Source organism: Ictidomys tridecemlineatus, chromosome 10, assembly GCF_052094955.1.
Source record: "Ictidomys tridecemlineatus isolate mIctTri1 chromosome 10, mIctTri1.hap1, whole genome shotgun sequence".
Lineage (NCBI taxonomy): Eukaryota > Metazoa > Chordata > Mammalia > Rodentia > Sciuridae > Ictidomys > Ictidomys tridecemlineatus.
Window position 1 is genome coordinate 34,151,115 of NC_135486.1, and position 27,380 is coordinate 34,178,494.

At 48.9% G+C, this 27,380-nt stretch overlaps 1 protein-coding gene across 2 annotated transcripts; it reads right to left on the reverse strand.

Moving 5' to 3' along the window:
* Nucleotides 1-5,768: 5,768 nt before the first annotated feature.
* On the reverse strand, nucleotides 5,769-27,075 carry Slc41a1 (solute carrier family 41 member 1). 2 transcript variants are annotated; one of them, XM_005329495.5, is made up of 11 exons: nucleotides 26,667-27,075; nucleotides 23,968-24,993; nucleotides 16,510-16,617; nucleotides 15,142-15,213; nucleotides 14,419-14,563; nucleotides 14,098-14,274; nucleotides 13,445-13,592; nucleotides 12,520-12,599; nucleotides 11,437-11,571; nucleotides 10,962-11,110; nucleotides 5,769-8,390 (listed from the first exon to the last, which is right to left on the reverse strand). In XM_005329495.5, the coding sequence occupies exons 2-11, from the start codon at nucleotides 24,340-24,342 to the stop codon at nucleotides 8,205-8,207; spliced, it is 1,575 nt and encodes a 524-aa protein (XP_005329552.1). In that variant the 5' UTR covers nucleotides 24,343-24,993; nucleotides 26,667-27,075; the 3' UTR covers nucleotides 5,769-8,204. The 2 variants fall into 2 exon arrangements, with proteins under 2 accessions (XP_005329552.1, XP_005329553.1); XM_005329496.5 differs by having other exon boundaries at nucleotides 14,128-14,274; nucleotides 26,667-27,074.
* Between the last annotated feature and the right edge of the window lie 305 nt (nucleotides 27,076-27,380).

Here is a 27,380-nt window from a genome sequence, read left to right on the forward strand (position 1 = left end):
TCTGTGTGCAATAGCCACATTAGGCTAGTGGTTCCTATTGAGACTGCATAGACGTGTGCTAGTTCTATCACCCCAAAAGGTCTATTGGACAATACCAGTCTATACCACTCATCAGCCTTTTTGTTTGTTTGCTTTTTATAACATTGACTCTCTTTTTAAAGACTCCAGGCCAGTTTTGTAGAAAGTCTCACATTCTGGCTAGGTTGTGGTGGCATACACCTATAATCCTAGCTACTCGAGAGGGCAAGGTAGGAGGATGGCAAGTTCCAAGCCAGCCTGGGCAACAGAGGGAGATCCTGACTCAAAATAATTTTTAAAAAGGTCTGGATGTAGCTCAGTGGTAGAGCACTCACCTAGCATGTGCGTACATGAGACACTGGGCTCAAACGTGCACTTAAAAAAAAAAAAAAAAAGCCAAACCTCACATTCTGTATCATCTATTTCCTCAAGATTAGAAAAAACAGGAAAAACTTTTTTTTCACAGAGAACATGATGTGCACCTTAGTATGTCAGTAATGTCAGGTGATGCCTATTAGAATGAATTCAACAAACATTTGCATAAAGGAGACGGTGTCAGGCAGTCTCCTAAGGGCTTGGAAACTTGACTTCAAATCATTTATATAAGGTTCAGAGCCTGGGGATCCACCAATGTCCTATGAACAAAGTAGAAAAATGCTTTGAAATATGAAATGGAGACCCAGGGGACCTGGTGAGTGGCCCTGCAGCACACAGGAGAGGGATAGACCCAGAGAAGGGTCAGGTGGTGATGTTACAGCTGACCCTCAGCTCCATGCTGCAGACTCCCTTCAGTGATCACAGCATTTGGTGACTGCTGAGGATCCTGGAAGGCAGCTTGGTGAAATGCCCGGGGGCCCAGCTAAGCATTCAGGGGGAAAGCTGTGTGCCAAGGTGCCAACTCTCTCTGGAGAATTCAAAGGGCAACCTGCCGATCACTCCTCTATCCAAGTTTGTGCCCAAGTCTAGGGCTACTTTTGATCCTGGGAGGGTCTAGGCAAAACACCAAATTATAGTTTTCACTGCTTTTGTTGCCATATTTGGCTCCTTGTGAGGACACCTTCCAAACAAAGGCCAGGGAAAGAAGAAGGAAAGGAGCAGAAGCTAGAGAGAAGTTTGGTTTAAAGAGCTGCATGTGTGGTCCCAGCTCTCAGGGTAGCATCTGTCAAAGGAAGAAGCTGGAAGAATTCTATTGAGTTTCCTATGTCCTTCAAACTCCCTAGGACACAAGGAAGCAGAGGTTATCGTTCCTGTGGGTCATACATAGTTGCCCACTGATAACTTCCCTCCCCAGGCACTTAGAAATATTAAGCGAGGACACTGACAGAAAGTATAAATATATCTAAAGAAGGGGTGTTGATCTGGGAAGTTAGTGAGCCTGAAGGCAGAGAGAGTCTGCAAAAATCGCGTCTTAGGGCTCTGTCTGGCAGAGGGACCACAGTATTCAGGAATAGCTGGCCCTCTGTTAAGTGTCCCTATTAAAGAGACTCAAAAGCCAACAAAAAGACTTTGGAGTTTCAAAACGAATTTCTCTGTTGGAATTCCAGACTTCCCAGTACCTTCCGGTTATTTGCCTTCCTTGTAGCTTGGGAACAGGTGTGGCTGGAAGGCTGATGTGTCTGTCTTACCCACTGACCAATTGGCATCTGAGCTTTTGCACAGGTCTCTATGAGTTTGTGGGTCTGAGTCAGCCTCCCTGCTTGAGATGATTTCTACAGGGACCAGGTTTCTGAGTCTCAGAGCATAGGCCAGGCTCAGAGTCATGGTGCATGTACCCAGTGGGGACCTCTCTGTGAAGCTGGCTGGTGCTCCGCTCTGCAGAGCCGTGTCCCACTTCAACTACCTTTCCATCATGGATGAATAAAACCCAGGCTTAGCTGGCATGGTAGCACATGCCTGTAACCCTAGAGGCTCAGGTATCTGAAGTCCCAAACAAAACAAAACAAAATCCAAAAATTAACAAACCCAGGGTAGCACAGGGTCTACCAACTTCTTCACTCAACAGTTCCTTCACATTATCCTACACTGTGTATTGTGAACATTTCTCTTCTTGCTCTGATAATTCAACTAATTCAACCCACATTATGTCATCATTACAATAAAAGTATCTATTCATCAAATCTTCTGTGTGCCCAACCACCCCACAGAGAAAGCATGAAAGCTTTCGCTGTGTGTCTACCTCTCATTATTACTATGTTTTAAAATGAAGCTGTGTGTGGGAACTTCAGGAGACATCCCAAGAGAAGAGTTTGCCATCCTCCATGTGCTTTCCAGGTTTTCTCATTCTGAAACTGGACAACATGATCCTTATTTTCTGAAGGAAAAAGAGGAAGAATATGGTCCTGACTGGAGAAGGCAGCCTGGCAGTTGTATCTAGTTGGAGGAGGAGGAGAATTCTGGGTAGACCCTGGTGTACTGCAGTAGATTCTGGCTGCCAGTCTTGACCCAGATACAAAAAGATGATAACCTAGGTGCTAAGCCCTTAAAGTATGCTCTCTATTTGTTCACTTCCTCTACCTCACATTTGAACATAACGCAAAAGAAACCGAACTGTGGGTAGATAGATGCATGATGGATTGTTCTGTCTTCTACAGCATGGGAGTAGAGGGAGAAAGAAGAGTGGCTACACTTAGCTTGGGAGTGGGAACTCCAAGAGTACCTCAGGCTGTAGTGACAACTCCCTCCATCTTTCCGAACCTGTATAGAAGGGTACTTTGGTTTTTGGCCTGCCACTCAGGAGATCATAGTTAATGTTTTGTTTTGTTTATTTGTTTGGTTTTGGGACCAGGGATTGAACCCAAAGGTGCTTTACTACTGAGCCACATCCCTGGCCCTTTTTAAATTTTTTTTTAATTTTGAGACAGGATCTTGCTAAGTTGCTTAGGACCTCGCTAAGTTGCTGAGGCTGGCTTTGAACTTGTGATCCTGCTGCCTCAGTTTCCTGAGTCGCTACGATTACAGGCATGCACCACAGCGCCTGGCTAATGTTCTGTTTTTGACACTTTGGGAAGGTCAGTTATTTCTTAAAGCTTTAGTTTCTCTTTTGTTGGATTTCTAAGAAGCAATCACTTCATTTCTGCATATTCTGTGAGGTAGTCAGCACCTTAGGAAATATGCTTGAAGTAATGCACGTGACAGTTGGGTTAGATTCAAGGACAGATTATAGCCCGGAGTTCCCTTAAAGCATGCTCTCTATTTGTTCATTTCCTCTACCTCACATTTGAACATAATGCAAAATATTTGTTCAAAATAAGGAATTTATACCATATGAATATGATGCAGCCTGACCTAACTCTCAACTTATTTTTCACTTAACTTTTTAAAAATGCCACCAACAGCTAGTCATCAATCATCCACATTTAACTAAGTGTGAATATAGCCAGAGTCTTTCAAATTATATTTAAGAATTCTTTTCTGGTTGGTCAAACTATCTTCACTTTTCTGCAATTTCTGTTTTCTTTCTAGTGCTTAAAACAAAACAAAACTTTGAAGTCAGACATTTCCTTGGGAGCCAAATTAGATTTTTTTTTTTTTTAAACCCAGGGCCTTATATATTGGAGGCAAGCACTCTACCAACTGAGATATAGCCTCAGTCCTTAAGATTTATATTTAGATAATAAAATATAGCTCAGTGAAAGCACTGTACTGTGCATTATTCAGTTTCTGAGTTTTAGGGGAAGGAGACAACTAACTTCTGGACACTGTCAATTATGTTGCAAAAATATCATCAGTGAAAGGCTGGTGCCTGGGAGGTGTGTTTTAAAATGTCCATTGGAAGAGACTATTTCAGTAGACAATTAACATTTTGAAGTAATGTAAGGTGTCTCGAAAGCAAACCTGAGATAGTAGGCACCATAGTTTTTTTTATTATTTCTGCTGTTTAGTGTTCCTTTTAAAGCTGTACCTGGCCAGTCATCTCATCTGACTCCAAGCAAGGTAGGAAAACAATGGGTTGAGAGATCTGGTTGTGAATATAAGACTTTGGGCAAGATAGTTAACCTCTGAGCCTCAGTTTCTCCCTTATAAAATGGTGATAATAATCTATTTTGAAGTTATTATAGATAATACTGAAGTTGTAAATAAGGCTAATATTATTTAAAAGCATGTTATATACCATAATATAGTCTATTGTAAAACATGATATAAATAATTAACAGGCAATTATCCTTTCTCCCTAACCTTAATAGCCTTTTAACCGATGGTTACTTTGAAGAGTTTTCTAGAGCCCAGGTTTGCTATAAAGACTGGTTTCTGAGGTCAGCACGTGTTCATATGCTCTGTAATATTTTGTAGTCGCCTGTGGTGCCAGCGTTCTGGGTGGGCAGTGGTTCCCATTAGAGGCTTTGCAGTCAGACCTGTACTCTGACACTGTCTTTTTGTATCTGCCATCTCCAAATAATTGCCTCATCACCAATATGTGCCCCTCCTAAGGTTGTGTGGTCACCCTCTGCACTCGGACTTTTGGTACTGTGATTCCCAAAAGCATCAAGTTCACTTCCTTTTGTAGTGCATAGTTCCTTCTGCAGGATGGTTCTTGTGCTTTTTGCTAGGTTAACTCTTATTCTCTGCAGCCTCCAAGAGGCCTTACGTCCCTGACCCCCATGACTTGACTAGGTGCCCTTTCCATCTACCTGCTCCCTGGACCACCTTCCATTTAGTCCTGTGGGCAGCGTATGGACATGGCCTAGCCATTGGTCTACAGTGCTCCCCCACTGCTATAGCTTGGATCTGGAATGTCTTCTAAAGGTCTCTGTGTTAAAGGTTTGGTCCTTAGCTTGGCACAATTGGAAAGAAGTGGAAACTGTTAAGAGGTGGGGCCTAATGGGAGGTTTTAGGTCACTGGGGGTGTGCCCTTAGACTATGGAAAACTGGTCTCTTCCTCTCTGTTTGCTTCCTGGCCACTATGAGGCAAGTAGTTTGCTTCCCAGTTAGCTCCCTGCCATGATGTTTCACCTCACCACAGGCCTGAAAGCAATGGGGCCTACTGCCCATGGATTGAAACCTGGAACTGTGAGCCAAAATCAATCCTTCTTCTTTAGAAATTGATCACCTTAGGGATTTTGTTACAATAATGGAAAGCTCACCAACACATTCACCGTAATATTGATTGGCACTTTTGGGTTTTGTAAGTACCAGGCCCAGAACTTGGTGCTTCATGTTCACTATCTCATTAAAATCTCTTAACTATACTATAAAAAAAAAGTTTATTTGCACAGATAGGAAACCGAAGCTCAGAGAGGGTCAAGGATTTGCTCAAGGTCCTAAGATACAAGCAGGAAAGCTGGGATTTGAGCCCAGGCTTGCCTTGACACCAAACCTTTTGTAGTCAATTGCAAATTCCTAAGGGCTCACAAGGTTGAGCACAGTGAAGACACATAGTAAATATACAACAAATAATAGCTATTATCATTTTGACCTTGTCCAGTTGTAAATCTCTGAATAGAAAAGAACACAACCCAAAGATGCTCACACCCCTGGCACAAGAAAGTTGAGGTAATGTGTGGTGACCACAAGATGATCTCCTGAAAGCAAAGATTCCACCTTTGCCTTCGGGAATGATTCCGAGCACCACTGATTCTCAACAAATGTCTAATATGTTTTCTGTCACACAATCTTTGTACTGAAGAGATGCTTCGGTGTCCATTAGCACTTCGGTCCCTTCCCATTTCTGAGTGAGGAAGGGGTTTGACTTCAGAGGGGGCCAAAGAAATGGCTGGAGTTTCTTTTTGATGAGACACACAGGATGAGAACCATTTAAATAAACGTCCTCTTTATTTTACCAAATATAATTTATCAGTTAAGTTGACATTTGTCAATTCAGTTATAGTAACTATAAATAATTCTCTGAAGACAGTTCTTTAACTTTTGAAGGATACAAGAGTAAACCAATATTGCTCCTTGCAGCCAGGCCAAGGGTACATGCAGTTGGTACAATGGGAGGTGGCGGGAGGGGGAGAAATGAAATCTATTGATGTCAACTTCATTTTCCTTCTCTCTCGCCCCATGGTCCTCCTCTGCTCACACACTCAGAGCAGGGGGTGTACCTGCTTTCTGCTTTCTGGGCAAAGGAGGACTGATTCTCCAGGGACAGCCTGGCTGAGCTCCAGAGATGAGGAAGGTATGAGAGGCTGGAGCAGGGGTGACTGAAAATCACAGGGGTACAGCCTCAGGGTTTGGTGCCTGTACAAGAGTCTGTGTGCAAGTGTGTACTGAGGTGGAAGAAAAGATGAAAGGAGGTCAGAGGGAAGAGCAGAAACAGGCCCAGGCTGGTGTTAATGAACTCTGTTGGACACAACTCCAACTAGATAACCTCTATGATTCCTTCCAGTTCTAAGGATCTAGGATTCCAGAAGGTGGCCTGGGAGGAAATGGGAGAGAAAGAACAGTCTCTAGAGGTCTGGGGCAATTTCCCAGGGTAAGGCCTGGTGCTGGTAGAAGCAGGCCTACTGCCTAGCCTTCTTCCCTTGGAGGTGGCCCTTTAGGTTACAGAGGAGAGGGTTTACGGGGAAAAAGCCTGACAGGCCAGAAGAAGTCTGCATCCTCATGCCCAGATTGGCACATGTGAGTGTGGACAGCTGTCTGAGCTGTTTGGAGCTATGTGCTGGAAAGAGGCAGAGGCTCTGGATTTCTCTCAAGTTTTTTTTTTTTTTTTTTTTTTTTTTTGCTAGGCTGAGAAGCAGAAGAAGCCAATTGGTGTCTGTACTGCTAGTTCTAAATCCTCTTTGGGATGATTAGGGAGGAGAGGGACAAGAAGGGAGAGTGAAGGATGGTAGTTTAGAGATACAAACACTGGTTAAGTAATGGAACTGGTGGCTTGAGGTCTGATCAGCACTGCAGTGTTGGAGTCTAGGAAGAACAAGGCAAGGCCTGGTGTGGTGAAGGAGAAGCAAATGCCTACAATGAGGAAATCTGTCTGCCTTATTGAAAGGGACAGGTGACCTATGTAAGCTGGGGAAGGAGGTGAGGTGAGAGCTGTGATTCCCTTACCACTGGCTAGTCAGTGCCTGGCACAGTACCTAACACATAGTAGGCACCCAATAAATACTGCTAAGTACATGTTTCAGACCATACTTTCTGAACAGCTCATCATGGGGAGGCTGGGAATTTGTTGAATGAGTGAATGAATGATTGTGGGCAGGAACCAAGAGAGACTGACCTTCATGACCATGAAAGCATGAGAGATTTTTAGGAAGTAATAGAGGCCAAGGTGACCACATGATTATGTTCTCAGGGGAAACAGCAGCAACCAAACACCCTTGGTTTCCCTCAACCTCCCAGTCATTCTCCACATATCCTTGCTCTGTCCCTATTCTTGGAACTCCGCTTGGCAAGCTCTGGGGAAGGTAGTGCTTAGATATAATTAGAGAGGAGGGCTGAACAGAGATGAAGACTCAGACCTCCAGGCCCAGGGAGGATGTGGATCTTGGGAAACCTATGGGTAGACATAGATCCACAGGGAGACCAGGCTACTGCTTATTACTTCCTGGATGACATTCATCTGGAAAACAATTAGAAGGAGTGTTGGTGATGTTGACCAGGCAGTCAGGCAATAGGCACGTGCACAAATTGAACAGTCAGTCCACCTTCCTCTCTCTGAGAGCAGGAGAGCCTAGGTCCAGAGGGCAGAGAGTAGGGCTGGGATCACAGGGGGCCTGAAGCAGTTGTCTCCTGCCCAGTGCTTTGACGTTGGTCCATTTCTGTGTGTGTGTGTGTGTGTGTGTGTTCTATCCCTCTGTTCAACCAAAGAAAGAAAGAAAGAAAGAAAGAAAGAAAGAAAGAAAGAAAGAAAGAAAGAAAGAAAATAACATAACCGGAAAACCAGAACCCACTCACAAAGGTTTTCTCATTAGGGCCACAACTGAGGTTGCTAAAGCTAAGCCATATACCCCCAGATTCCAGACAGAAACCCCCTGCCCCAATCCACCTCACCTGGAGGCACCCACCATGAAATTGCACTTGGTGATTGTCTCAAAAATCTACTTGTACTGCTTATCTCAGTCCATCTGTCCTTCCTGAATTCTTCCTACCCAAACTTGGCTCAATGTATAAAAATTCCCATTGAAAATAATGAGAATTTGGTATCAAAGTGAAGTCCTAGAAAGAGGTGAGAGTGGGGGGTGGGTGGGGAGAGAAAAACAAAAGAAAAAATTCAAACAGGAAGTGCAGAGGGAAAAGGCTGAGTGGCCAAGTTAGTCCCCAACATCTGTGTCTCGGTCCCCAATGAGCCAGAGGACATGGAAGCTGAGTGCCAGGAGCCCAGTGCCAAGCAGGTCCCCCAGAGCAGTCAAGTACGGTATGGAGAAATTGTCTGGGTCCAGGCCCCGGCCCCACATCCAGTGCACCATCCAGTCTGCGATGTACAGGAGAATCAGCACCTGGAGAGACAGAAGGTCCTGCTTATAGCCATCCCCTCTCCAGGGGGAGCCAGAGGCCACACAATTGGACCCATTCAGTGTATCACGAGGCTTGGCCAGCCACAAGGGCTAGGCTGGGACAGTGCATTTCCCACTGTGGCAACCTCTCTGTGTTCCTTCACCCTCAATTACCAACAGGCGAGATGAGAGCCTTTTAGAAGGTAAGATGCTGCCATAGCCGGCATCAGCATTACATTCGGCTCCCCAAATTTGCCAAAATAGGGGCTTCCTAACCCGAGTCCTTCCCCACACAGGAATTTAGCCCTCTTGCCTCTAATTCTGGGTCAGCCCATTCTTGGGTCACTCCAATCCTTGCCAGGTTGGCCTCTCCAGGCGCCTGGCAGGAAGCTGGCAGTGGAGTGAGCTTTTCCTGCAGGGTTTTCTCCTCTGGGCAGAGTGGCATACGGATAGCATTTGAGGCCACTGTAGGCATGTTTGTCTGAGTAACAGTTGATCATCCCAAGTTGGCTTTCTCCTGACCCTTCCCCTTCTGCTGTTGTGGGCTCAAAGAATGCAAGTTTACTTTAACATTAGTTTTAGCAAAACAGAACTGTGGATAAGATGGCTAAACATAAAGCAGATGATGCACTGCAATTCAAAATGCTGTGAATTATCTGCTGCTCTGATTTATCAGTGCCTTTACTTACCTTCTATTACTACATATAATTAAGAATGATCAAGATCAGAATCATGCTAGTAGGCCCGGGATCGAACTCAGGGGCACTCAACCATTGAGCCACATTTCCAGTCTTATTTTGTATTTTATTTAGAGACAGGGTCTCACTGAGTTGCTTTGGCTGAGGCTGGCTTTGAACTGGAAATCCTACCATTTCAGCCTCCCAAACTGAGATTACAGGAGTGTACCAAGGTGCCTGGCTGAGAATCTGCATTTTAATGAGATTCACGCACACTTTAAAATGCACTTGGGGTGGGACTGGGGTTGTGGCTCGACAATAGAGTGAGACCCTGGGTTCGATCCTCAGCACCACATAAAAATAAATAAGTGAAATAAAGGTATTGTGTCCAACTACAACTAAAAAAAATATTAAAAAAAATGCACTTCAGTCTAGAATACTGTGGTGGGGCAGGCTGCATCTGCACAGTGCTTGACATGTGGGTTCCTTAAATGACTGTATTGATGTGAGAATGGAATGATGTCAGATCCTTAACCCTGACAGTCATCTGAGAGGTTTCACTCTCAACTATACTTTGCAAATACTGTGGTATGAAAATTTTGCCCTAAGAGACTCAGATGCAGGACCAGAGCTCTTAATGAAGGCAGAAGCCAGAGCTGTTACCTATTTTTAGGCAAACTTGGTTGCTCTCTTGTCCTCTGTCAAGGAAGCTAGGGGTGACAGTTCTAGTACCCTTCACGTTCTCCCTTAACTGCACACAGGTGCCTTGCTCTATGGCCCTGACCCTGGGTGAGATCCAGAACCCATGACTTCACACCCTTTCCAGCAGCTGCAGAAAAGTCCCAAATAAAGAATGCAGCCAGGGGGCCCTTGCGACATGCTCCAGGATGGGAATGGCAGCAGCTGTCCTCACTTCTAGCCTTCAGGCAGTCCCAGGACACACACTGGGAGGAGGCGGCAAAAGGATTAGGGAGAACTCAACAGGGGATTAAGTGTCATATTCTGCCCCTCCACAGATCTAGAGAAAAGAGCAGAGGTAAGAGTGGCCCCAGGGCTTTGCCTTCCAATCTCAGCCAAGGAATGAAGTGAAAACCTCCACTGCAGACCCTCAGCATAACCACCCAACCCTCCTTTTCCCATTAGGGGTTTTATGTGACCCCACTCGCAAGGGAGCATGGCAACTTGAGTACTCCTGTTGGGAAACAGCATATGGTTGGTTCTAAGCCTAGCCCATGCTAAGATTCCTAACACAGCCTTTCTAAAGTTAGGGGTGGGGAGGTTTGGCAAAAGGGGACTCACTACATAGAAAGTGTCACAGTATTATGGAATGGCAGGGTAGATGGGCTCCTATAGATGGACTACCCAGTGCAATGATTTTGTTGCTTTTTCAAGCTGTGGAGCCTTTTATTTAAATGAAGCCCAGCATGCAAAACAGAGGGATCTCCAAGTGGAACTCTGTGGTTAGGCTAGTGATGGTGGTAGCAAAGCACACTTGCCGAGCACCCCTTCCTCTCAATTTGCAAATGTGGGGGCTGGGATTGTAGCTCAGAGGTAGTGCATTTGCCTAGCAGTGTGAGGCACTGGGTTCGATCCTCAATATCATATAAAAAAATAAAATACAGGTATATGTCCATCTACAAATAAAAAATAATAAATCAATTTTTAAAAAATGTACATTGCTGAGGCTCAGAGAGTAAAATCACTAGGTCAAAGTCATGCAGCATGTTAGTGATTCTGCTGGAAACAATGCCTATTCTTCTGAACTCTGTTCAGTATTTATCAGCTACCCAGAGCCAGAGAAGGAGGTGTCTGATGGGCCCAAACTGGGCTACCTTTTCTATCCAGGAAGGGAGTAGCCTTGGCCTTTCCTTGTACTCCTGCTCTTGCTGGGCCATACCTGGAGCAGTGCAGCTGTCATGTAGAAGATGATGAAGATGAGTGTGAGGGTGGTGTGCCCGCCCTGCATACAGCTGATAGTATAGAGGAACACCAGGTGTCCTGGGACCACAAGGAGGAAGAGGACCCGGGCTGAGCGGGAATTCACATCTGTAACCAGAGAAGAGCGGGCATGAGGTTGGTGGGGAGAAAATTTCTGGTCCCAGGCCACGGTCAGGAGGACCCTCACCACTCCCAGGCTGCAGACAGCTGACTGTCTCTATTTCTCCACCCTGTGGTCCCCAGTTCCTAGGATGTCCCAGGAAAGATAACCTTCTGGCCTGGGCTCTGCCCTCCAGAACAGAGGGCAGTTTAGCAAAGGAGAATCCTGGACCTGGGCCTCCCCAGCTTAAGCAAACTACATGATTATAAACCCCTCGCCCCCCAAAAAACTCCAAGGCTGGAATGGGACCAGCAGACTATGAATCTGCTGTTACCAGGACTGAAGAAGGTGGTACAAGGGCTGGGGCAGCGGCGAGGAGCTTGCTCAGAGTTCTCCCCTGGCATCCCATTCATGTGGAGGAAGGTGGAGATGCGGCTGGCCTGCACTGCCACCAGATTGCCCCCAACACCTGAGGGAACACACAGGACGTAGGCTCAGGGTGGTGGGGAGAAACAACCTTCTTACTTTTTGAGTCCATCTGTAGAGGCCTCAGTAGGCACTTCCCAGTCCCTAGTCCTCAAGAGAAGAATACACCCCTGGTTCCAGTGATCTTCTAGGTTCCTCCCTGCTATGGCAATGTGGTGGTCCCAAGAGACCCCAGTGTGACTATGAGAGCAATGGCAAGGAAACAGGCAGATCTGCAGACTCAGAGCCTGATGTTCCACCAGGACAGTGAGCACCTACCTGCCTGCCCACACAGCACAGGGGACAAGCCCTGCCTCACCTTGTATGCTCTAATGCTCCGAGCAAACCCGGGCACCTGGTGCTTATGCTTGGATTCCTTTCGGTAATCAGTTTCAAGTAGTGTTTTGAGCTTCAAATTCAAATCTGGTGCTTTCCCCAGGATCTGTGCTGGTTGCTTTGTTTGCCTTCACATTCTGACCTAGTCTTGCTCTTTTCAGCCTTGCCCTGAGTCCTGGATGGCAGATTTATAGGCAGTCCCAGGACACATGGCTGGGAGGAGGTGGCAAAGGGATCCCCTGGCCATCTTTGCTGGCTGCTTCCACCTGGGTTTGTGCAGTGGGGTAAAGAAGGGTCAGGTATTTCTTTCTGGATCCCTCTCTGCTTTCTGACAGTGGCTTGTCCATGTTGATGGGCTCCTGCAACACGATTCTCTAGTCTCCGTGGCCTTCAGGCCTGAAGGCTCTCCCTTTGTTGCTAGTCTCTGGGTACCTCAATATCCCTTTTGGGTCCTTTTACCCTGCCCCTACCTTGTGAGAAGTCTCTTCAATATAGTCTTAAACTCTGAGCTGGATTCTCTTGCCTGCTGTAACTTGGACTAAAACAGAAATCCACCCCCTACCTCCCCTTCCCCTGTCCCTCTCCTTCCCCTTGATAGCTGATACTCAAACCTCACCATTGATTACAGGTGTGAAGACAGCCATCCCTGCAAAGTTGGGGTCTGAGACGGTCTTGTCCAAGATGAGGCCTCCCACACTAGAGATACAAAGACAAAATGACATCAAGACCACTGAAGGGTTCTTCCCTGGTCTCTGGGATGAAAGGAACAGACCCACCTAGCCTTGGAAACAAAGGAAAGCATGATAGCTCCTCATCTTTTAGTCCTCGCCTCCCTTGCCAGAACTAGCTGCTGCTCAGAACACCCTGACTTGGCACAGTGAGCCCAGAACAAGCTGATGGTGCCAGGTCAGGCAGCCACTTCCTGAACCCATCCCCCAAGCTGGTTTGAGGAGCCACCTGCAGGGTTGCCTGCCTGTGAGGATCTCTTCATTCTGCCTGCTTGGCATTCATTTTCCTTTCTGGTAACAGCACTAGGCTCCTCCTCAGGGAACCACCTTCTCAAATTCAGGCACTGTGGTCCAGATGACACTGTGTCAATGATAGCTCAGCTCCTGATCACCCATTGGTTCAGGGATAGTCACGTGACCAGATGAGACCCAATGAAACTCTATCCTAGGACTTTGCGCAACTGTTGGGGTAAAGAATCTCTCTTCCTGCTGGACTTGGGAGGGGTTAGCAAAGTGTAAACCTGGGCTGTAAGCCATCACTGGGAAGAGCAGAGCCAAGAGACAGACTCTCCTGGGGCCCTGATGACATCATATGTGCCCATGAATCCAGTGGTGCTTTTTCAGTTTCCTTGGTCAAAACACCCTACTTTGGAATGAAACCCAGTTCAGGTGGTGCCGGTCTGCTACACTGGAAAAATGTGAGACTGATGTACTATTGAATGCATTTCTGGAGTCCTCCCTAGACCCTTCTCTCCAGCGGTTTCAATGGAGTCTACTGCAGGGTGTAGGTGGAAACTCAGGGCCTGAGCCTACCTGCTGATGGCCATGGCAATGATGACAGGCTCCCAGCCTGAGTACAACACCTCTCTTGTAGCTGGGCTCCGTCGGGCCAGCACCACCCAGACAGGCAACAGGGCCACGAAGAAGGCACACACCAGGGGGTAGATGTATCTCCAGTGATCTGAGAGGGCAGAAATCAGAGGGGATGAGCACTGTGGCTCCCTGCTCCCTGCCCCCACCCAGGCTCAACCTGCACATGTTCCAACAGACCAACAGATCACCAGCAATAATACACTGAACACCTGTACAACCTCATTTAGTCTTCACTGTCAGCCCAAGAGATCAGCAGCACCAGCCTTGCTCATTTTGTAGATGAGGAAACCAAGGTAGTGAGCTACCCTGACACTGAATTTACTAGAGGCAGAGACCAGACTCCAGGCCTCTAGATCTCAGAGGTTATTATCTCCTATTCACTTCTTCAGCTAGCAAGAAGATGCCAGCTTTCAGTTCCTTCCTTTATCCTTTCTGCTTTATCCCTCTAAGGGAAACAAGATCCACAGGACCAAGCAGGAATATATTTCTGATACTTTATTTCCTATCTCTGCTGCCTGCATGAATTTGAATCTGTTCAAACCAAGCAATTAAGAATATATGACCACATCTCCCAATCCCACCCGAGAGTCCACCTGAGCCACTCTCGGTGGCCTCAGCCTCACTCAGTTCCAGGTAGAGTCCCCAGCTGATGCCTGAGAGCAGTGCCAAGGTGATGAGATCGCCCAGGCTGGCAGCAATGGGTGTGGCCACGTTGTCTGGGTTGATCCCAATCTTGCGAGAGCCAATGATGACTCCAATCATGATCATACCTGGAGAGGAGGGGGAGGTGGGCCAGGCAGGGTGAGTGGAAATAAAGGGGTACTAAGAAAGGAAAAGAGAGAGTGGAGGTGCCAGGCATAGTCAACAACTCTGGGGCAGCCTTCCTTACTCCTGCACTCCCTTCCCTTCCTTACCCAGCACCAGAGAGGCAATGAAGGCTGTGGCTACACTGCTGGCACACAACAGGAAGGCATGTGGGATGCTGAAGTGGCCATCAGGGATCCAGCCAAACACAACGGCTGCGATGGATGCCAGGAAGCCCACCACCGTGGCCTGCACCTGAGGAGAGGAGTGGGCAGAGGCTGCTTAGCTGAGGGCCACTGAGCACTCAGCAGACTCTTCCTGGCCCTAGGCAGTCCCAGGAGGCAGCCTGAACTGGATTGTCCAGTCCTCCCATGCTGGAAGGATGTCTTTATTTATTTAGTTTCACACCAGACACTAGGACTGGGCAGTGCACCCTGCAGGAGCCCAGGACATGTTACTGGCTGAATGAGTGTTCCTCTGGGAACGGGGGCAGAGATCAATAAACCAAAGACTTCAGCTAGAGTCAAGACCTGGGATTCAAGGGGAAAGATGTCTAGTCTGGAATCCGCGTGGCCTCCTGGGGAGATGGGACAACAGTGGCAGCGGACACTTTAGCACTCCTGAGACTGCTCCTACTTAAAGACCCCTACTCCACCTGAATGGGAGATGCCACGGCTCTCCCCATCTTGGTCATTTTCCTGCTTAGCTCCAAGAGTTACTTTGCAGGGTGCTAGAGATTCACTCAGGAGCCAGCTGGGCCTGACCTAAGTCTTTTAGAGACTCATGATTCAGGGGGAATCTTAGCTCATTGGCTTCTATGCTGGCTCTCTTACCTGGATGAGGGCCATGTTTCCAGTGATCATCCTCCAGAGCTCCTTAGGTGTGTCCATTTGTCCAATGTTGGCCTGGGAGAAGGAGGATGAAGGGCTGAAGCTTCAGGCTTGAAAAGGCCTGGGGCTCCATGTGTTAGACCCCTGATCCAATCAAGAGGCAGTGCATGTGGCCTAAGACTCTGGGGCTAGGACATGAACGTCCTAGAAAGCGAAGCAAAGGTGGCTGCAGTGGCACACACCTATAATCCCAGCTACTAGGCACGTTGAGGCAAGAGAATTACAAATTAAAGGCCAGTCTGGGCAACTTTGACCCTTTCTCAAAATAAAATTTTAAATGGGGTGGGGTGTAGTTCAGTGGCAAAGTGCTTGCCTAGGAAGTGTGAAGACCTGTGTTCAACTCCTAGTATTGCAAAAACAAAACAAGCCAGGCACTGTGGCACATGCCTATAATCCCAGCAGCTGGGGGAGCTGAGACAGGAGGATTTCAAGTTCAAAGCCAGCCTCAGCAAAAAGTGAGGTGCTAAGCAACTCAGTGAGACCCTAAATAAAATACAAAATAGGGCTGGGGATATGGCTTAGGGGTCGAGTGCCCCTGAGTTCAATTGCTGGTTCCAAAAAAACCAAAAAGAGCCCCCCCCCCAGCTTAGAGGGTTGGGAAGGGGGCTCCAGAGGCAGCTGCATCACTTTCTTACTCCCAGGACATGTGAGTGGCTGGCGTAGGACTGGGGCTGCAAGTGTTTGGGAAGGACTGGGTAGCATGGGCCAGGAGCAGGGTAGACAATGTTGGATGGGTTATGTTGGTGCCCCCTTCTCTCTGCCACCTTCTCCAGATTCTTGGCCATGCAGGGATATCAGTGGCCACCTGAGTTTTATTGTCACCCACTCTGTGGCCCTGTATCTGGCTCGTCCCTGAATGGTCACAGCTGGTCTAAGGGATTATGGGAGGTGGAAGTGATGAGCAGTTCCTCCCTGACTATTTCCTTAAAGAACAAGATGCCTGGGGGAAAGGGAATGGGCTGGAAGGGGGGCTGGGAGGGCCTGGCTCTGCTCCTGCCCAGCTGCAGAGCAGGGCTGGAGATCAGAGGAGGCCCCCACCTGTGCGGGTTGAGAAACCAGCATGGTGCCCGCCTGTCAAAGCTGTACAAACAGTCACGAGGCAGGTTGCAAAGCAGGGGTTGGGGCAGGCATCCAGGGATGGCTGGGACATCCAGAAACCAAGCCTGGGAACCTCCCATCCTGGGATCTCCCTACACCTGCCCAGGCCCTCCCTTCCCGCCCTAGTCTATGCTTCAGGAAGGCAGAGTGGCCCTCTCCCAGTCTCTGGCTCTGTGTTGGCCAGAATCTTCTCCTCCCAGCCAGGATACTCACTGCAGTGGACAGCCTCGATGCCAGGGTCATTTCCAGGTTCCCCTTGAGCCCCAGCAGTGCAGGCACCAGGATGAAGACCTCGGTCACCTTCTGGAAGACCTCCCAGTGCTATGAGGTGAAAACAGAGCTCAGGAATTTCAGCGTCCCAAAGGACTGGCATTGAGGCTGAGCAGACGGTTGGGATCAGGGTCTTGGGAAGGAAATGGGGTGAGCAGGGAGACAGCACCAAGCACCTTCCCTCCAAGAACCTGGAAGCAAAGCAAGCTTCCTAATAACATAATCCCCATCCCGTCCCCAGATTGGGGTGACCCCTGGCATGGCTCTACTTCCTCTGCAGCCAAGGGGAAAAGGTGGTGGGGACCCACATGGCTGAGCCACCTCAAGCTGGCTTACACCCCAGAACTCCTTTGAGATCCCCGCTCCAATTGCGCGTCCAGCCCTTTGCCTTTAGTCTAGTTTCTCCCTGGCCTCGGCCTTGGGCGGTGTTGTCTCAGCTGTGGAAAGCTGGGCTCCATGGGGCTGGGAAGATTAGAGCGTTTGTTTGGTTTCTATCTCCAAGGGCTCTGGGCCTCAGCCATGGTGACGCTCCTGAGCAGGCTCTGAATTCAGACTGTGCGGGTCGGCTCTAAATGCTAGTCATCTAGGGGCTTTCTTACACCTCTGCACTCCCTCAGCCCTCGTCCCCTCCTTGGCCTTAATGGGCAATGTGGTTTCCTTTATTTATTTTTAGAGTGGAAAGCCTCTAGTTTTGGAGAGAGAGGAGCTGGTGGGCGGTAGGTGGCCGAGTGGATGTGTGCAGGTTGGTCTGGGCGTCGTGGCCTGGAGGTGAAGTGCTGTAATGGGTGAGGGCACTGGTTGAGAGCCTGGGGTCTTCTACAGGAGACCCAGGGAGGGACCTCATGCTAGCTCCCCTCACATAGACCAGCTGGGGATCTCAGCTGAGGACCTCAAACTCCTGACTAAAACGCTCAATTCAGGAACCAGATTAGATGGTCTCTAGGGCAATTCTAGCACCATGACTTTATGGTTAAATATGAGCAAAGCTGCAAGTCACAACCACAGTGAGATATGGAGATACCACCCCACACCCACTAGGATGGCTACTATGAAAGCAAGCAAGCGAACAAACAGAAAATAATGAGTGTTGGCAAGATGTGGAGATTGGAATCCTTGTGCACTGTTGGTGGGATTGCAAAATGTTTCACAAAATGGGGGTGGGGAGGTGGCACCATGGTTCATGCCTGTAATCCCAACTACTCTGGAGGCTAAGGCAAGAAGATCACAAGTTCAAGGTCAGCTGGCAATTTAGTGAAATCCTATCTCAAAAAAAAAAAAATTATAAAGGGCTGTGGACAGAGTTCCGTGGTACAGTGTCCCTGGGTTGAATCCCCAATGCTGGAAAAAAAAAAATTGAAAGCAGGATCTTGAGATATTGATACATCCATCCATGTTCATAGCAGAATTATTCACAACAGCCAAGACATGGATGCATTCAAGTGTCTGTCAACAGATGAATGGATCAACAAAATGCAGTACATACACACTATGGAATACTACTCAGACTTAAAAATGAAAGAAAATCCTGTCAGATGCTACTTTGTGGATGAATCTTAAGGACATTATAAACCAAGTCAACTGCACAAAGACAAACATTATATGATTCCACTTATATGTGGTATCTGAAGTAGTCAAATTCATTAAAAGGAAAAGCAGAAATTGGGTTGCCTAAGGCTGTGGGTGGGGGAGGAATTAGTGTTAAATGGATATAGAGTTTCAGCTAGGAAAGATGAACATTCTGGAGATTTGTTGCACTCCAAACACTGTAAATATACTTAATACACTTCAAAATGGTTAAATCAGTAAATTTTATGTGTTTTTAAATATATATATATTTTTTAGTTGTAGGTGGACACAATACCTTTATTTTATTTTTATGTGGTGCTAAGGATATAACTCAGTGCCTCATGCATGGTAGTCAAGCGACCTACCACTGAGACACAACCCCAGCCCTCATGTGTTTTTTTTCTTAACCACAATAATAATAAATTTTTAAAAATGAGTTAAGACTATCAGAGGGGGCTGGGGGCAGGGAAAGGGACTAGAGGAGGCTGGACACTGGGCAGTCCTATAATGCAAAGAGCTCTTTTCTTTTTGGGATCTCTTTTTTCTCATCACAGTTCAGTGTGCGGATGTTGGGGGCCAGAACAGGAACCTGGGGAAGGGCTCATGGCATCCGCGTCAGAGCACACACTTGTCTTGTAGACCCTAGGATTCTTCTTATACTTTGAAAGGACCCAGGACTCTCCTCAGGGAAGCCCCTCTCTGAGGATGACGGAGGTGGAGGAAGCACCTCCCACCTCAACAGCAGCTCCTGAGCTTCCAGGCAGCCCCTTGAAGAGGTGGTCCCTTCCAAACACTGCAAGGATGTGAATCCCTTCTCACCTCGGAGGCAGCCCCAGTGAGCCCCATCAGCCTGAAGGAGCTCAGGGACTGTTACTCTTGGACATGGCCGGTGCACACCACTGGGGTCCCAGCTCCCTGTAGTCCTGACCTCATTTAGTTTTACTGGCTCCTTCTTCCCAAACTGGACAACAATTCCAGAAGGGGGAAGGGTTCACCTCCTTGCCCCTCCCCTGACGAGGGTGCTGACTGCGAGCTTTCAAAGCACAGCCTCATCTCGTATCCTTGCCCCCAAACATCTGCCCTGTCTGCTTCCACGATGCCAGCTCCATGCACAGCTGAGCTTCCCAGTTAGGTGGGTGCAGTGGGTATGGGCTGGTGGGGTAAAAAGCCTGGGGGGAGATACTTCAGGTGTATGCAAGTTGTATTTTCTGAATTGTTTGTAAGAAATTATTACTGGTCTTTATTTTTTAAAATATATTTTTAGTTGTAGATGGACACAATACCTTTATTTTACTTATTTTTATGTGGTGCTGAGGATCGAACCCAGTGCTTCCCACATGTTAGGCAAGCGCTCTATCACTGAGCTATACTTCCAGTCCCTACTTGCCTTATTTTAAGAAAAGAAATGTGTACAGTTCAGTGAAGCCTTTCTGGTTACCATTCTAAGCATCCCCAAATCTTTTCACTTCCTGGCAAACATGTACCCTTTTTTTAAATTATAGAAACATCTAGAAGGAATGGGGTTTTAGGAGGGATAGGCTGAGACATGTAAGGAGAACAAGCAGCCACAAGAATAGCCCCTATGAAGCAGCCTGGAACTCACTACCTGACCCCTGGCCCAGCAAAGTTGGCACTTGGGTCAGAACAGTCAGTTCCTACACACATACATTCTTCACCCACAAAACCCTCTCAAAGATGCAGTTCAGACAGGGAGGCTGTGACATGTAGGCATGCGCAGGGCTCTGGGAAGAGTGGCTGAGAGGCTGGTGATGTGGAACCAGCCTAGGAAGCAGGGTGTCCTGGGGTTAGGAGTGGGTAGGATGTGGCAGGGACAGACAGTGAGTAGCTCTTCTTCCTCCTTTGGCCTAATTCGGGCCCTTCCTGTTCATTTTGGCTGGGAGTGTGTCTGCCCCTGAAGTCAAAGCAGTTAGCCAAGCTGCCACCTACACTTTCCTGCTCTGCTGGGGATGAAAAAGGGTCCAGGAAGCTCTGCTCTGGCTTAGGGGCAGGGGGAGCATCTATGGATTTTCACTGCTTTTCAGAAGCACAGCCCCCTTCCCTTCTCTCTCTCCTTGGTATGGAAGGCTCATCACTCCTTGATGTTTTAGAAGTGGAGGATGAGACTGTTCTTCCCACACTCAAAACTAATCCTGATTCTGAGCAATCACCCTAAGTCCTGAACCTCAGTGGCCCTGCCAGTACCTCTTCTTTATACATCAAACCTGCCTCTTCTGCCCCATCCAGGCTCACACATCCACCCCCAGCTGTCTTCAAGCTTTCTGGCCTAAGTCTTCTGCTCCACGAGGGTAGCAGCAAGGAGGAAAGTCCGAGCCAGGAAGAGATGGAATTCAGACATTAAGAAGACTTGAATTCTTAGATTCAAGCTCTAGGTGCCAGGCTGCACAAGAACCTGAGAGATTTGAGCTGGAGCTGACCTTTCAAGGTGAGGCCTGGGTTTGAGGTCAAATTATAGTATCCCTGCCTCCATAGGTCTGGAACATGTCCCAGAGGAATCCTTGAGGTGTCTGAACAGAAGGGACTCAGGGTAACACCCAGGCAAATAGTATGTTCAAAAGTGAGAAAAGCAAATGGGGGTCCCCAAAACAGGCAAATGCAGAAGGGTGGTCAAGGAAGATGGGATCTGAGTGTCCTGCCCAGGAACAGTGGCAGCCATGAGGCCAGCTGCTGGAGAACTGCTCCCCACTCTTCCCTGAGGCTACACAGCCATCCATTCTCATCTCTGTAGACTCTTTGGTAGACACAGAGGAGAAGATATTGGGGCAGGTGTCTATCTACTTTTCTTGGGATCCTTTGCAAAAAGAGGAGTTAAAATAAGGTCCTGGGAGTTCCCCATCCTAACCTAGCTGAAAATCCTAGTGGAGGTTGCACACCACCTCCTGCCATCTCCATCCCCACAAAGGCTGACAGGAAAAGGGAGTGGGATGCAGCCTAGGACCAAACTTGGGGGAGGATCATAAAGCACTGGCAGCCTGAAATTCCCTATATAATCCCCTTCTGAAGCCAACACTGGGCCCAAGTCTGCTTCCCTTCCAAATGCTGCAGGAATTTCTGGCTACAGTGGTCAAGGTGGAGGGAACTGCAGTCCACTTAACCTTTTTCTACTCTGGCTGGTACATGAGCTCCACATTCACTGCAGAGGCTGCTTCGCACACACGGAGCAGACCAGAGGGTCAGTAAGAGGAGGCCTTCCAGGAAGAGACTGGGTCTTCAGCAGCACGGGGGACCCTGGACCAAGGAGGCATCTGAACCAGGGCCCACACAGACTTCTATCTGTTGCTCTGTGACTTTGGGATCCTCTATAGCCACCTCCTCCAGATGGGTCTCTTAGATACTTTCAGGCTGTCTCAGTGACAGCCATCTTAGTGTATGAAGGGGGAACACAGGTGTGAATTCTTAGAAATCATTCTGTGTCTGAGATCTTCAGTCTCCCCTTTTGTTCCCCTGGAGGTGGAATCAGAATCTTCCTATAGTCCCATGCTCTGACCTTATGCACTCACCCCCTCCTGTGATCTTGCAGCACTCATCTGCAGGGCCTGCTCCAGCTCAGCTGTAGTGGGAAGGCTGGGGGAGGGGGACAAGGACAAACCAGCCATTGTCATCCACACCAACTGGACCCTCTGGGTGAGGTATGTGAAATGCTACTCTGAGGGAAAATGGTGGCCCTCTGGGGGCACATCAGGCAGCATTAAAGGCCTCTCAATGTCTCAGGCTGACAGGTGTAAGGCCAGATTCAGAGGCTCCAGAATCCTCTGCTGTGTAGTGTAGGATAGGTGGTTGATGGATCCCTCCCTACTCCTAAGAACTTTTGTTCTTGTTCCCTTCAGAAGCTAGCTCCATTGTTCCAGATTCCAATAACTTTGTTCTTCAGGGGAAGATAAAGACTGCAGGCTTAACTGACTGGCAAACCACGGCCATGCTGAAGGTCTCAGATGTTAGTGACACAGGTTCTGGGGACCAATGGTAGTTACCTAATCATTTTAAGCCATAGTTTTTCTATCTATAAAATAGAGGTGATTATGATTTCTACCTCATGGGACTATAGAAAAGTCCCCCAAATGCTTTACTGTAATTATCCAGAAAATAAAACAACCTTCTGAGTTCACCATTGGATCCTGATTCGCCACGCCCCCCTTTTCTTTCTTTTTGTGGTGCTGGGGATCAAACTTGGGGCCTTCTGCATGCTAGGCCAGCACTCCCAGTCTCATACCCCTTATACAGACACCAACTAGCCCCAAACCTGAAAGAATGAGACCAAGGCCATAGGAAAGGGATGGAAATGGTGGAGAAACTCAGTGCTAGCTCATTTCTTCTCTTTCTCCTTCCCTTCCTCGATGCCCTATGAGTGCCTATTGGGGATGTCCCAATAGGCACTAGCTGCCTAACTTCCATGTAGAAACTATTCTCATGAAAACAGGTTTGGGGAGAGGGGAGGCAGTATGGGGCATTTTGACACAAACACCATTCTCATTAATAACCAAATGTTCAGGGTTCTCCTGAAGGGCTCAAGGGCTATGTGGACAGTACTGGAGGAATCACCTAGAACCAACCACATTCAGTACCCTGGGACATAGGGTGAACTCTACCAGCAGTCACTGCATCACTACATGCATGGTTTGTAGTACTGACTTGGCACGGGGAAGTGATGCTGAGCTTTGTGTTCCTCTGGGAGTATGTCAGGAAATACGGGCAGGTGGGTGGGTGGGGACCTTGGTGGGGATGTCCCAACAGGCACAGGCCAGATCTCCTCCTGCTTCCTTATTTTGAGTACCTAGGACAGAGCCCAGAACTTGGCAGGAACTTGAAACACATTGTTGATTGAATTAGATAAACCTAGCACCTGCAGGGCATGGTGGCTCACACCTGTAATCCCAGTGGCTCAGGAGGCTGAGGCAGGAGAATCACAAATTTGAGGTTGGTCTCAGCAATTTAGTGAGGCCCTGAGCAACTTATTGAGACTGTCCCCAAATAAAAAATTAAAAGGGTACCTTCATACTGTGCTTCAAAAACTTTTACCCAGAAATGCAACTTTATCTCTCTGACCTAGGGTTTTAGGGTAAGTCCCAATTCACAATGAGCTAAGCAGTCACCGGCTCTCAGCTTCCAGGTCTTGCCAACTTTTATGCTTCGTTCTACCCAATACCCTCATAAATAGCCCTCTTTGCCCAGGGCAGGTTCATGACAGCAAGGTGAGGAGCAAAGAGGAGAGACAGTTCTGCCCAGGCCTGGTTACACTGTGTTCCAATTTGCAGCACATAATTAGCTCTTTTAGGTCTTATTATGCCAACGCCCCAAATCGTGCATACAGCGCATGTGCCCATCCCCATTCCCCAAGGAGACTCTGCCAAGGTTGCAGGAAGATAATCAACACAAATGCCTTTAAGAGTTTTTCACTTCATCTGAGACCCTCTTGGCAGCTGAATAAATTCCTGCCCAGCAGGGGAATAAAGGAGAGACTTGAAACCGAGCTTTCTACCCTGGGTATCCTTGAAACTTCAAGTGAAGGGGAAAGAAGGCACAAGGAGGAGACCCAGCTAGATGTCTCCTACTGGGCTGGGTTTGGCAGGAAGGCTCAGGAAGCAGCCCTGTCTGTCCTCTCTTCCCTCCCCAAGCCTGAGCTCTGGACTTAAATCTGTTACTGTTAAGCAATACTACCCTACTCAGCTTCTGTAGAAAGTAATGAGACCAAGAAGAAACTGAGGATGTGATCCAAAGGGAAATAGTATTCTAGGAAGCAGCAGATGCTTCTGACAGGGAGGCAGAGAGGAAGTTCCAAGAGTTGTAGTTTCCCAAGGAGTCACCCTGCTCAGACCTTACCTGCACAATGTCCAGCACCATGCCAGCAGCCACAGTCCCGAAGCCTGCCAGGAGGAAGGGGAACAGCACTTGCAGCCCGATGGAAAAGGAGGTCTCCTTGAGTGGGGAGGGTGGTGCAGGGCCGCGGTCCGTGCTGACGTCGTCACTTTCATTGCTTTGGCTGCCGTTCTCCAACAGGGCGTCCTCTTCCCGAATCCCCTTGGCATTGGCACGAGACTCAATCACCACCACCTCCACCCCAGCCCCATCAGGCCCCAGGAACTCTGAGGTCCCGGCCAAGGGATCTCGCCCGGGGCCATCTGAAGAGCAGGGAGAGGGAGTGGGGCCAGTCCCATTCAGTTGGTGGACGTCCTTCGGCTCCGGCTTAGAGGACATGACGGGCAGGGAGGAGAGGAGGGGGGAACTTTCTTTTTTTTTTTTTTCCTGCTTTTCTCTCCCTAACTCAGGAAAGATCTTAGTCTTGGGGGGAACCCAGGCTTGGGTGCCGCGGGTCCTCTTCCCACGGCTCTCTGCTGCTACCAGGCACTGCAAAAACTGATCCACCAACAGGCAGCCCCATGAAGCACTGGAGCCGGGTTCTGGAGGGGAGCAAGAAACTCCTCACCAGGTTCAGCAGCCCACCACTAGGGGTGCAGATGCCTGCCTCCAGCCAACGGGCCTCTTGCCTGGGGGAAGTCTGTCTGACCTCTTATCTTCTTTGGTTCTCAGCGGCAAGCTCCTCAGGGAAGGGGGCATCCAGAGAAGGACCCAGCCCAAGGCTGCAGTGCCTCCGGAGGCAGCCCCTCTCTCGTAAAAAGTAGACCAAGTTCAGATCTTTCAGAACACAGCCTCCACCTGGGGCTGGGACTCCTTCCTGCTCCTCCTGCTCGGTGCCTTCGGCTTCCCACAGCACCTCAGGCTCCGGTGGTCCCAGGGCAGTGTCTGCTGTCTTTCCCCTCTCTTCCAGAGATTTCCTCCCTTCCTGGGAAGACTTTGTGTCTCCCCAGTTGCCTGGTCCTTAAAGTCACGAGAATCTGTATGGAACACCTTATGTGGGAAGAAGAAGAGAAAAAAAAAAAAGAAGAAAGAGAGAGAGAGAGAGAGAGAGAGAGAGAGAGAGAGAGAGAGAAAGAGAGAGAGAGAGAGAGAATGTGTTATGATACAGGAGAGAACAGCACATACTGGCAGAATTCTCCCCCAAGGCAGTAGAGTTTGCTATTTGCCTTTCTCTTTCCACTAAAATTACTTGTTCCTGCTCGGTTATATCCAGAGGCCCAGCAGGTGCTACTCCCACCGTCCTCCCAACCACTCACCCACTGCCTCAGGAAGACTGTGTGGAAGACCTAGTCTTCTCAGCAGCCTGGGGTGGGCAGGGGTGTCCTCAGGGAGATCCCTTTTGAATTCCAACAAGATTCAGGATTATTTAAGTGTGATCTCTCTCTCCATGGGAAAATTGCAAATTCAGTTGTAAACTTCCTACACAGACACCCCGCTACAGAAGGTTACTGTTTACCATCACAAGACAGCAACGGTAAGACAGGACACTGATCAGAGTAAAGCCCTCAGACCACCAAACGCTACAGTCCCTAAGGGGAAAAAACACAACGAAACAGGGAGGACTCCCTGGGCAGTGGGGCAAGCCTGCCAAACCAAGGCCAAGAGCCAGAGGCCTACCCACTCCTGCCCTTGAGAGTCAACAGTGTTACAAAAAGCTCAGACGCTGACTCTGGTCCAGGCTTCTGTCTCTGCTTCTCTTCCCTGTGTTTGGCCCTGTGAGCTTGTCAGACAAGACAAGGCAGTTATCTTCATTTGAAGGGAGAGAGGGTAAAACTATTCTTCATTATTATTCATATATTTCAGTAATCTAGGATCCCCCCTGTTCTCCAGATCAGAATCAGTGAGTCTGATAGAGTGTAATTCCTAAAAACGAAAACAACCCCCCCCAAAATATCAATAGAAAATAAAAAGAAAAGCAAAGAAGCCAAAACCCAAGCACCATAAGCTAATATGCACTTGCTCCTAAATCATGTCTTTGGCTGTCATGGTCCTTCTTTTCTTTGCCTAAAGGGATCCCTGGGCCTTGATTTCACCCTATTTCATTTCATCAGAATGACTCTCACAAATAAAAAATAAATTGAAAGAGGGTTCCCACAGGTAGGATGAACAGGCCCTTAAGTATTCCACACACTTACACTTAGTCAACTCCAGTTGGGGAAAGGCTGAATCAAACCCCAGGAACAGGTCCAAGGGAATTATTTTCTCTTCCTATCAATTCAGTCACCACCAAGACCCCTTTTCCAATCAGTGTACTGGGGTCCTTTCAAAGATCTTCACTAGAGGGCCAGGAGAAACCTCTGAGTTCACTGGCCCATGCCAGAAAAGTTTCTGAGTTCGCTAAAACCTGACACCCCCGCCCCCTCCTGGTTTCCTGGCAGGCCACTTAACCTGAAAGGGGGGCTTGCGGGAGAAGCAGCCGGTCCCTCACCCACTCCTACAGTAAGGAGACTTGGGACGGGCCTCAGGCCCAGAGACGCCCCATACCCTCCTCCCAGAAGGGGACAAAAAAAGACTCGTTTTGGTATCCCCCAACCCTAAGGAGGAGGAGAAGTAACTGGGTGGCCTCGGACGTCTCTCCAGGACTCATACTCAGCAAATGCGCTACGCGCCAACACTCCCGCCCTCCGCTACCTACCCCGGTCCCCAGACCCAACAGCACTGACCTGCCCCTCGCTTGGGAGGAAGGGGGGCGCCTGGTGAGTGGCAGCAGGGGCCCGTGGTCTCGGGGGGTGCAGGGTTCCCCCTCTTCTCATCACTCCTCTTCCTTGGCAGTCCTCCTCGGCCCCCCGCGTGCCCCCCCACACCCCCAGCCAAGGCGAGCGTCCAGCCGCGACACCCGGCTGGCTACATTTCGTTTCTGCGTTACAGCGAGGCCGCAGCTCCGCTTCCACGAGTGGGAGGTGACCGGGGAGAGCAGGATATACCGTCTCGGGCCCGGCGGGGGGGGGACCTGGACGGGGGAACTGGGGAGCCGAGCTCTCTCGTCCCCAATCGCTTGTTGCCCGCCGACTTGGGCCTGACTGGTTGGCTGCCGGTGGCAAACGTGATCTGGGGCAGACTGGGAGGCACCCCCTCCTCCATCAAAAAAAAAAAAAAAAGATTCTGGACGGACAGCTGTAGCAGCCAATCGGGGAGCGGTATGAGGGCGGGCCCAACCTCGGCTCGGCCCCTTTCCTTCGCTTTGTGCTACGAAGGCGGGGCGCCGGGGAAAAGCAGGGCGAGGAGTGACGGGAACTGCGAGCCGGCTGTCGCCACAGCGGCCAGCAGGTCCCTGCGCGCATCGGCCAGTAGCCCGCCCCATGTCCCTGCTGGCCGACGCTCACTACGCAGTCCCACCGCCATCGCGTCCGCTCTGCGGTGCCGGAGCTCCTGTCGCC